The sequence below is a fragment of the Equus asinus genome, chromosome 14 (genome assembly GCF_041296235.1).
Source record: "Equus asinus isolate D_3611 breed Donkey chromosome 14, EquAss-T2T_v2, whole genome shotgun sequence".
NCBI lineage: Eukaryota > Metazoa > Chordata > Mammalia > Perissodactyla > Equidae > Equus > Equus asinus.
The window spans coordinates 48,138,026-48,149,153 of NC_091803.1; the positions used below are offsets into that span (position 1 = coordinate 48,138,026).

General features: G+C 62.6%; 1 protein-coding gene across 1 annotated transcript; it reads left to right on the plus strand.

Annotated features, from left to right (window-relative positions):
• Nucleotides 1-197: 197 nt before the first annotated feature.
• HS3ST6 (heparan sulfate-glucosamine 3-sulfotransferase 6) lies at nucleotides 198-10,798 on the plus strand. The gene is made up of 2 exons (XM_014848949.3): nucleotides 198-911; nucleotides 6,060-10,798. Exons 1-2 carry the CDS (start codon nucleotides 499-501, stop codon nucleotides 6,673-6,675), a joined length of 1,029 nt encoding a protein of 342 aa, XP_014704435.3. The 5' UTR covers nucleotides 198-498; the 3' UTR covers nucleotides 6,676-10,798.
• The last annotated feature ends 330 nt before the right edge of the window (nucleotides 10,799-11,128 follow it).

Genomic DNA, 11,128 nt, shown 5'->3' on the forward strand with positions numbered 1-11,128 from the left:
TAGGGCCCGGGTCTGCGCGCGTCCTTGGTCCACGCGCTCCGCCCGCGCGCCTGCCCTCGCCCTCGTCCGGGAGGGGCGGAGATCGGCCTTCTAAGAGCGGCTCCTGGGGGCCGGCTGCGCAGCCCTGTCACTGTCGTGCGTCCCCACCCGCTGCCGCCGCTCCCCGACGCGCAAAGGCGGAGACACCGGAGCCGAGAGGGCTGGAGCCCGGAGTCTCCGAGCGGGCGCGTCGGGGTAGTTTCTGCAGCTGGGAGTCGCGCCACGGCGTCCGTGGGTGCCTGTGTGTCGCAGGCGTGGCTGCGGTCCAGGCGGAGCCTGGCCTCTGGGCGGGACGGGACATCGCGGCCCCGCCCCGCGTCCCGCCCCGCGTCCGCTCCGGGGCAGCGAGCCCGCGCGGCGCGGAGTAGAAGCCGGGCGCAGGCGGGCTGAGCGCGACGCGGGCGGGGATGCGCGCCCTCCTGCAGCCCCCGCTCCCGGGCCTGGGCGGGGTGCGACCCGATGGCAGGTAGCAGCGGCCTGGGCGGCGGGGCCAGGGGCGGCCAAGGCCCAGGAACCGGGCCGGGGGCTGCGCTGCGGGCGCCCCGTGCGCCGCTGCTTCTCGCCGCGCTGCTGCTCGGCGCCTACTCCCTCTGCGCCCTCCCCGGCCGCTGCCCGCCGGCCGCCCGCGCCCCTGCGCCGGCTCCCGCGCCCGCTGAGCCGCCCCGCGCCGCCCGCAGCCCAGGGGCGCCGGGCTTGCAGGTGGCCAGAGGCCCGGGCCGCCGGCGCTTCCCGCAGGCGCTCATAGTCGGCGTGAAGAAGGGCGGCACGCGCGCTCTGCTGGAGTTCCTGCGGCTGCACCCCGACGTCCGCGCGCTCGGCTCCGAGCCCCACTTCTTCGACAGGTGCTACGAGCGCGGCCTCGCCTGGTACCGGTGAGCGCCCGGGCCGTCCGCCCCGTCGGCTTCCGTGCGCACCCTCGCGGACGCCTTCCACAAAAAAGCTTGGTGCACCCCTGGGGTCTCACTGGAGACTCGGCGGGGCGAGGTCTTCGGGCATTGGGGCTGAGGCTTGACTCCAAGGACGCGGCCCCCCTGCAGAGGGTTTTACGGAAAGGAGGGGCGGTCACTGGCTGGGGGCTCCCAGAAACTTTGAAAACTTCAGGGAAAACTGGTTCGAGACTGCTGAGGGGTCTCTGCAAGCTGGAGGGGAGAGGGTGCGATCCCAGCTGAGAAGTAGTTTCAAGCCAGTGGGGTTTCAGGAACGTTAGAAATGCTTCCAGCTCAGTCGCCCTCCCCTGCTGGGCCACTCTGGGCCAGCAGTCTGACCTCTGGCTGGTTACCCCACAAGGAACCGCCAGGTTCCCTGCAGCCTCCTAGAAAGCGTCTGCCCTTCCCCGCCCGACCCAACCCTGGTCTTGGGAAGAGGAATCCTTCTCGGAGGTCCTGGGGGTCTGGAGAGAGACCAGCTTCTAGAAAGGAGGAAAGCGCCTTTGAGTCAGTGCCCAGGGGTGGCAATTGGGACCCCAGCCTCATGCCATGGGCCTCTGTAGCTGTCCTGCCCCCAGCCTGGGATGGCCTTGGTGTGTGTGGTGGAATGTGGGGGAGCACCCAGCCTCAGCTGAAGCAGCCTGACCTGGTGGCTGGTCCGACCCCAGCCGCCCCTGCTGAGTACTGCCTGCTGCCTCTTGGTTGTGCACAGGCCCCCTCGGTGCCCTGTCCCTTCCTGCGAGGAGATGAGTGCTTACATGGAGAGTGAGGAACCCCGCTCCTCACAGTTCTCCCCTCATCCCCAAGCTTATGCTGAGCCCCTATGGGGCTGGGGGACCCTGCCCAAAGCCACCTGGTGAATTAGTGGGTTGGGGGGGGTGGCAGGATCCAGACCCTTGACCTCCAGGTGCACCACTTTCTCTGTTTCCAGATTCCTCTCTGCCCCACCCTCACTTGTTAACTTGGCCATTTGCACTGAAACTACTTCTGGGTTTGGAGGGGCTCCAGTGAGAACAGGGGGTGCTGGCTCCTGAGCTCTGAAGAATTGCTGCTGTTGGGGGTCCTAGGGACGTTGGGTGATGACCGGGGAGGTGAGTCCGTCCTTAGACACAACTGGCTGGATCCTGGCATCCTCAGAGCTCAGGGAGAGAGCACTACTTGGACACTGCCACAGCATCTGAAAGCATCCCCAGTCCCTTGCTGCTGTGCAAAGGGGGAAGAGGAGGGGAGGAGGTAGAGGAGTGTGGACACATTGCTACTATAGCACACAGACTTCGGAGCCGCCACTGACTCGGTGTGCACTCTGACTGCGAGAAGCTGGCAGAGGCGCTGAGCTGGGCTAAGAGGGGCTGCAGGGGAGGCTAGAACCCTAAAAGTGTTCTCAAAGATCGGGGATCTTGAGGCCCCATCCAGCCCTCCCTGGGCACATGCTCCCACTCTGGGGGGCTGGGCTGGGGGGATGAGGGGACTGAGGGGCAGCCAGGCCGGACCCAGACTAGGGGTCAGATCCTCAGCTCTGGGGAGGGGTTCTTGGCACACTGGCTGCCGAGATGGGAGTGGGGGAACTTCAGGAGCATGCTGGGCTCTGGTAGAGATTTTCTCCTTCCTCATTTTTAAAGCTACTTCCCCTGGGGGAAAGAGTGGGTACATAGGGTGCAGGTCCCAGTGGCCTCCACTCCTTTAATCCGGAGCTGACCCCTCATTGGCTGTTGCAGAGCCAGCAGGAGCCGTGCTGGCTGAGCTTCCGGAGTGTGTGTGTCCAAGTGCCCTCGAAGGGACTGTGGCTGTGTGCTGACGTGCAGTTGTGGGCTGGGTGTGCTCACAGGTGCCCTGTGCCTCTGGACTTGTCTGTCCTTCCCACCAGCTTTGAGTGTGCAGTGAGCCTCTGAAAAGGCTCACCCCTGCCTCAGTTTCCCCAGCTGCAAAGAGGGCGCCCAGCCCCTGGGCACAGTCTGGCGGCGTTGTCTGCTCCCCGGACCCTGGGCTGGGCCTCCAGTGAGTGCAGAGCCCTGTTCTGGGTGGGGGGTGAGGTGGTGAGTAGAGGAGGAGCAGCCAGTGCCCCCAGTTGTTTCTGGGACACCCGTTCCCACTGGGCTGTGGCCGACCTCACTCCAGGCAGTGCCTCTGGCCCTTCCCGTGGCCTCTGCAGGTGGGTCCTGGGCTGCTCAAGGTTGACCTTGGCCACACTGTTCCCCCTGCCTGGGCCTCAGTTAACTCATCTCTCAGGCTCTTGAGAGTCTTCTATCCTGGGGACTGTGACCCCTGAGTGCTCCACACTCATCCAGGCTCACACTCATTGAGCACCTTCTGTTTGGCAGGTGCTGGGGTCACACACACCCCAAAGTCTTATGTCGGGAGGGGGTGCCCTGTCTGGGGCAGGTAGGGGCTATACTTTGACCACAGTATTTTGGAAAAGTGAAAGGAGACAGGAGGGATGCAGGTAGGAGAATCTCCTTGGCTCCTGGGGCAGGAGCAGTGAAGGCAGGGAGTGGGGGTCTGAGTCTACCCATATGGGGGAGGGGCTGGGCTCCTTCGGGACTTTTCTCCCCCTGCTAACGCTGGGAGAGGCTCATGACTCGGGAATAGATGACCCCACCCCAGCCCCAGCACTGTATGGTTCCACCCAGGAACTGGTTTCTGCTGAGTCCCAGGCCCAGCGGCTGGGGGCGCCCAGGCGAGGTGTGGGACAGAGAGCGGGGCTGAGACGGAGGAGGGAGAGTCTGCGGAAGGATGGAAGCCGCAGGGAAATGCAGACCAGATGAGCAGGGAGGGAGGGTCCTCGCACAGCTTGTCAGATGTTTGCTGCGTGGGGGTCAGAGTCCTGTTCCTCTCATCCTCTCCTCAGCCTCTCCCACCTCTAAAAGCCCCCATCCCCACCCTCCTCCATGCCCAGCCAGGGACAGGCTTCTGAGGCCTGGGGAAGGTAAGTAATTGATCCCAAAGGGCTCAGATCTCAAAGCTGGGGTGTGGCAAGAGTGGGCAGAGAGTTGCCCACTCCCCGTCCCATCCCCCTCCCTGGCTGGTGGGGGGGCCCCTCTGCTCCCCTGACTTCCTGGGAGAGGGAGCAGCCTGGGTTCTCAACTCCCTTTGCCCCTTGTCTGCTTCCTTGCAGCCCCTCCCCCAGGCCAGAATGAGGGGGTGGGGATACTCAGAACCAACAGTGCCCTGTCTGCATGCCTGGGGTCACCTGGTGCCTGGGGGAAGAAAGGGATGGAAAGGGGGTGGAGGGGGTGGGAGAGGAGGGGTCCCGGAGCAATCAGGGCTGGTTCCTTTCCTGAGCAGGATGATGAAGGGAGGGAGCTGACTTCTGACAGGCCTGGCACTGGCTTCTCTTGGTGGGTCTCCTCAGTGAGGTCCACTGTGGGGTGATAGCCCTTCTTAGGACTTCCCTCTCCTGACAAAAGGGGGTCCCCCTTTTGCAGCCCTGGGCCTCAGCCCTTGGCGTTGTTGCCGCCCAACAACTTTGAACTCATCCCCGGGGAGGGCTGGGTTCCCACCTGGACTCGTAGCTGCCCGAGGCAGGGCGTGGGGTGCAGGGGCTCTGGGAGCAGAATCCATGCTGATGCCCCCCTCCCAGTAGCTGCAGCCCACGGGGGAGAGGGCTGTGGGCCAGCATCCACCCCGGCACTTCCTGCTCCCTCTCTGAGCCCCCACGTGCCTGCCTATCCAATGGGACAGTGAATGGGCTGGCGGGAGTTCCGGCTCACTCTGTCACCGAGATGGGGGAAGCAGAATTGTCCCCCATGACTTGTGTAGACCAGCTCTGCCCAGGGCCTTGTTCTGAGGGGTGGAGGAAGCTCCCACAGCTAGCAGAGCATGCAACACCCCCCCCCCCAACTCCCTCGAGCCCCAAGGTGGTGTTGGGGAAGCCAGTGGTATGCCTGGGACTCACATATGCACATCCTCCTGTCCTGCCACCAGCTCCCCGCAAGCCAAGTGCCCCAGCTCGTGGGTCTGTCCACCTAGTCTGAGTTTCCTTGGGAGTCTGAGCAGGAAGAGGAGACTCGGGTCCTGCGTCCCAGGGGCTGGAGTCTGGGGGTCACTTGGGCTGGATGAAACCTGAACTCTGCCCTGTGTGTCACCCTCCTGGCAGGGCCAGTCCTGGGGGCTCTTGCTGGAGTGGGACAGCTCCCTCAGAGGATGGAGGTGGGGCCGGCTGGGCAGAGACCTCCCCTCCGCAGCACAGGTCCCACAGCCTCTGCCTCTGTTGACCTAGTTCCCAGCCCTCCCTGGGAGCTGTTTGCTCAGCTGGCCCGCCACACCCTGCCCTACCTGGCTGGCAGGTGCAGCCTTGGGACACTGCTCAGGGTACCTGGCCTGCCCGGGCAGGGTGCTCAGGATGGGCTTCCCAGGTTTGGGGACGTCAGGGGGCTGTCACCAGCTAACTCCCCCAGAACCTTGAGATGGGGACCATGCTCCTTTCCCTTGGTCAGGAAGAGGGCTCATCAGAAATGCTGCAGCTGGGGCCTTGCCCTCTGGGGTTGCAGCCAGGTCTGGGAGGCTGGGGTCTTGGGCTGGGTCCTCCCGCCACCTCACTAACTGGTTTCCAGCGTGCTGGGCTGTGCTGGCGGCTTTCGGAAGGCATTCTGAGGGGCTCAGGCCCGTGAGAATTAGCAGGGCTGTAATCAAAGGCTCTGCAGGGGAGGGAGGGAGAGCAGAGGCGGCTGCCCTTTGCTGGGGACACTTGTCAATAATTAATGGCCTAATTTAGGGGATGCCATCAGCTGTTTGATGAAAGTGTGACCTGGGGTAATTACAGCACGGGGGCTGCAGGGTGGGGAAGGACGGTGAGCCCTGGGGGTGGCAAGTCCAGGCCACCGGCCTCACGGGTGCCTGTTCTGGGGTGGGAGGAACAGCAGCTCTGCTGGGGCGTGGGCAGCAGCCTGGCAGGATGGGCCCCCGCTGCCGGTCTGTGCTGGGCTGGTGCCCTCACAGGCCACATCCCGGGCCGCCCACCCAAGCCAACCTGGAGGTTTGGGGCTTCCCTGACGGCGGGGACATTCATCTTGGGTCCCTGAGGGCCAGTCTAGAGAGAAAGGTTTGAGGGGGGCGAGCACCTGCTCACGGCGGCCTGCCCTCCCACCCTTCCCGCAGCAACCTGATGCCGCGCACCCTGGATGGGCAAATCACCATGGAGAAGACCCCCAGCTACTTCGTGACTCGGGAGGCCCCTGGGCGCATCCACGGCATGTCCCCGGACACGAAGCTGATCGTGGTGGTGCGGAACCCCGTGACCCGGGCCATCTCCGACTACGCGCAGACGCTCTCCAAGACCCCGGGCCTGCCCAGCTTCCGCGCCCTGGCCTTCCGCCACGGCCTGGGCGCGGTGGACACGGCCTGGAGCGCCGTGCGCATCGGCCTCTACGCGCAGCACCTGGAGCACTGGCTGCGCTACTTCCCGCTGTCCCGCTTCCTCTTCGTGAGCGGCGAGCGTCTGGTCAGCCAGCCGGCCGCCGAGCTGGGCCGCGTGCAGGACTTCCTGGGCCTCCGGCGGGTCGTCACCGACAAGCACTTCTACTTCAACGCCACCAAGGGCTTCCCCTGCCTCCGGAAGGCGCAGGGCAGCCGCCGACCCCGCTGCCTGGGCGGGTCCAAGGGCCGGCCCCACCCGCGCGTGCCCGAGGCCGTGGTGCGGCGCCTGCGGGACTTCTACCGGCCCTTCAACCGCAAGTTCTACCAGATGACCGGCCAGGACTTCGGGTGGGACTGACGGGGCCACGTCCTGCCTGGGGACGCTCGGTGACCTGAATTGATGCCTATGGCCCGGCCAGAGCAGGCTGCGACACATGCTGGGGAGAGAGAAATATTTAAGAGATAAAATCTGGATTTGTGTTCTACAGGACCTTGAGGACCGCAGAGTGAGGGCTGGAGGTGCCGCCGCCCAGGGAAGTGATAATCATACCAGCTGACTCTGCCGGGCACAGTTCACCCGAGAGGAGTGGGCCAAACCCAGTCCTCACACATCCCTTGAGGTGTGCAGTGAGCTTGGCCATATGTCACAGATGAGCAACTGAGGCGCAGAGAGGTTTAGGGCCTGCCCAGTGACACACAGCTTAGCCCTGGTGACTCTGGAGGCCATCCTTGGGCTCTCTTCTCAGCCCCGGAATGCTGAGCTGGGCTGATCCCATGTTCTGGATGAGGAAACTGAGGCCCCAGGTTGCCCACTTGCCTGGTAGGGCAAGATTAAAGCTGGGTCTATCCAACTCTTCCCGCTGCACCCATGACCTTAACCAATTCTGCATCCTAGCTCCTTGAGGATGCTCTCTCCTAGAAACCTGGTGGAATTGTGGGACAGTGAGCGTGACTGGTGTGTGCAGGAGGTGGTGCTTCTAACGGCCTCCAAGCAGCTCCCAGCACAGCCCTCCACCACCCACCCAGGCACCGCCCACCACAGGCCTCCTGCAGCAGGTAACACCCCCACCAAGGCCCCACCCGCCAGGCCCCACCCACCTCACAGGGCTGTTCGCTCAACGCCCCACCCCAACCCCGCCCCATGGCCCCAGGCCTTCCATGCCCCAGTTCTGCTGTGTTTGTTCAGCTCCCTCCCCCTGGGATGGGCAGGAATGAATGCCCGTCTGCAGCTCAGCTGCCCGCTCAGCTCCCGACTCAGGCCGGACTACTCTCCCCCGGGAAATGTGGGGCCCTCTCAGTAATAACTGTGACCTGCTCCTGGCCACAGTGCTGTCTGCCAGGTGGCCACCAGCTGCCCCGGACAATGACTTCCAGGGCCCCTTAGGCCCAGGCCTGGCGTGCCTCGGCTGCCCTGGGCCCTCAAAGGACCTGGCTGTGGCCTCTGTGCCCTAGGCCTTGGGTCCATCTCGGATCCTTGGCGCTGATGTGGCCTTTCCACCCCTGGGCTGCTTGGAGCTGCTCCCTGTCCTGAGCCCCTGGGAGGATTTTCAGGGGAGTGGCCGCTTGTCAGTTCACCGCCCCCTTCTCTGGCTGACTGTGAGCCAGTGGCCCCACCAGTCACTGTGGCCACTGTCTTTGTCACGTGACCCCACCTGTAGTGTGGATGTGGGGTCAGCCGATGTCAGTGTGAGAGGAGGCTCAACAGGAGGTGAGGAGGGAGATAGGGGCGTCTGTCTCCAGTAGCCCGGTCACCTGCCTCTTGCTCCTGCTGGGTCTGGGCCCAGAGGACACTCCGATCCGGAGCTGCCCTGCGGGGCCAGCACAGTCTCAAGGCTCTGCCATTCGGGCCAGGCCAGGGGCAGGTCCCGAGTGACCTGGGTGGCAATGTGGGGGCAGATGTGGGCAGATATGGGTGAGATGTACCCACAGCCTCCTCCAGCTGGCCCAGTTTGCAATGACGAGGGTGACGAGGGGGCACACTCCTCTTTGGGATCCCTGCTGGGGGGCAAGCCCTGGACTTGGCAGCCCCATCCCCATTCTCCATGCAGGGGCCTCACTCAGGGATGGCAGGGCAGCCCCTGACCCCTGGCCTGGTTCCCAGCCAGGCCACGCATGCTTCTTCTTCTCCCTGGACACACCCTTGTCCACACGACCACTGTCTCTGCCTGGATGGCTTCAGGCCACCTCTCTTGTCCTCCTGCGGTGAGCTCTCCACGTGCACACAGCACGGCAGCAGAGCAGTATCTTCAGGGTAAACCAGATCCCGTTATTTTAAAACACTCCAATCTTCTCCCCCCCCATCCCATTGTTTCTAGAATGAAGACCAGATGCCTGACCAGCTGTTAAGGCCCTCTGAGGCATGCCCCTGACCCCAGCCTAGATGCTCCTCTCACCCTTAGCCTCTGTTCCATCTACCGTGATTTTCCCGACCTCATAGCCTTTGCACATGCTGTTCCCTCTGCTTGGAATGCCTTTCCCTGAGGAAGGTACAGACTGCGAGGGAGGCAGACTTAGGAGAGGCAGCTGTGCTCTCACTCCAGGCTCATTTCCTCCCTGCACTTAGAGTCCCTTTCCCGAGCCCGCCAACGTGACCCACTTTTCCCTTCCTGAAGCTTCTTGGATGCACAGCTGGGAGCCACTAGTTTGTCTGACTTTGGGGCCCAGGCCCAGCTCGGAAGGCAGACTCTGGAAGCCGCAAGGAGAAAGGGTGAACTGGCTTGTTCTACTTACCCTCCTCCCAGTGGAAACGGGGCCTGACTGCCAGCGCCCAGTGCCAGGTGCCCAGCTGGGCCTCAGAACACACAGAGGGCAGACGTGGTGCGTCCTCCCAGCTGTTGTGGGGGTGGGGCTCCGTGGGAGAGTCATCGGCCTTTAATTAAAAAGTCCCTAAATTGCTTCCCCAGCTGCTCAGTGGGTTTTCCATGTTGGAATGTTCCAGATGGGGTGAGAAGTGCTGATTCAATTACTGTCTTCCTGTTCTGCCCAGTGGAGGAGAGGGGGCCAGAAACCCCTTCTCCCCACTCCAAGCCCAGCCAGACTGGGATGGGGGTGGTGGGGGTGGTTCTCACAGCCCTGGGTGTCTAGACAGGGGCTTGGAGACACCTGGGGAGGTGGCTGCTTCTTCCTGGGGGGGTCCTCGCCCACCCCAGACCTTCTGGCCATGGTTGGTGCGGGCTGGGGGCCCATGGGACCCATTCTCCCTGCCCCTGGGGACGGCAGGAGCATTGGGTGAGGACAGGGACAGTGTCCTCCCCTCTGGGCCCTGCACGTGCAGGCTCTGGAAACCCTGAGCAGAGCCTGGCCCAGCAGCCCCGTATCAAGCTGGAGAGAGGGGAGGCATCGGGACGCTGGCCTGAAAGTTCTTCCGTATCATGAATCTTCGCTGTAGATGAGAGAGGAGACCTGGAAAGTGCTGGGGCTTCCCCCGTCCTCCTCATCACCTATAAGCCCATCTCCACCCCAGGGGCAGCTCCCCCAGCCTGGGGATCCTGGGAGCACAGCTCTGGGTCCCCTCTGTGCCCTGGAAGCTGTGCATTGAGGAGCTGGGGATTTGCTGACATTGTGAACCCAGTGGCTTGTTTCTGTGGGACTCTCTCTTTCTAGAAGTTTCCTCTCTAGTTGGCAAGGCCTGACTCCTGAGGAATCTCTCCTCGGAACCAAAGCCGGGGCAGGGGGGTGGAATGGGGGGCTCAGGGAGAGGGTGAGGGGCAGGGAGTGAGTCGGGGGTGGCCTTGGGACCTTATGAACCCATTTCATCCACCTTAGCCCTGGGGACAGCCTTGGGGCGGCTGGGAGCCATCAGTCCCCAGGCATGGCTGTAGGCAGGGGTCCCCCCGCTGCAGGAAGCCCCCTACTCCTGCACCTGGGAGCCTCGCCCTCCTCTGCCAGCGCTCCAGTGCTGAGCTGGCTTTTTGTCTATTTCCTGCATGTCCACCTTATTCTCCCAGCCATTGTCAGCTCCCTGAGGAGAGAGACTGCCCTCCAAGTAACCACAAAAGCATAGCAGCAACTACCAAACACCAGGACACCCAAACGAAGGGAGGAGGGATGAGCGGATGAGGCAGGGAGCAAGGGGGGCTGCCCCAAGAGCACCCTGCAGGGGGCCAGCCGTGCCAGGGCCGGGCAGCAGGCACCTCAAGGTGGGAGGCGGACAGGCCTCGGTTGGTTGGAGGGCTGGTTAAGACAAACTGTGACTGTAGAATAGGCCCTCTGTTTTAAAGGGTGTGCGAATAAAAACTCCAACAATGATCACGGCAGCATTATTCACAGCAGTCAAAGGGTGGAAACAACTCTGTGTCCGGCATGGGTGAACAATAAACAAAGTGTGGTCTCTCCATACGATGGAATATTATTCAGCCAGAAAAAGGAAACAGTCCTGATATGTGCTACAGCATTAGCATCCTTGAAAAAAATGCTAACTGAGAAGACAGACTTGAGAGGTCGCACGTGGTATGATTCCGTTGATGTGAAATGCCCAAACAAGCAAATCCGTGGAGACAGGAAGCAGGTTGGTGCTTACCAGGGGTGGGGCGGGGGGAGTGGAATGAGGGGTGACTGTTTAATGGGCCCGGGGTTCCTTTGGGGGATGAACATGTTGTGGAACCAGATAGAGGCGGCAGTTGCACAACCTTGTGAATGCACTAAACTGCCACAGACTCATTCACTTTAAAATGGTTAGTTTTGTTACGTGAATTTCACTTCGATTTCAAAAAAAAAAAAGGCCTTCCATAGAAAAGTCAGCCATAGAGGCACAGGTCAGAGAGAGAAGGTTCTGGGAGATCTTTATTTGTTGACATGGAGGTTTCACTGAA

Coding starts and splice junctions, on each gene's coding strand:
- HS3ST6 (XM_014848949.3), top strand. CDS start 499: ATGGCAGGTAGCAGCGGCCTGGGCGGCGGGGCCAGGGGCGGCCAAGGC. Junction 912..6,059: donor CGCGGCCTCGCCTGGTACCG/GTGAGCGCCCGG, acceptor CCCTTCCCGCAG/CAACCTGATGCCGCGCACCC.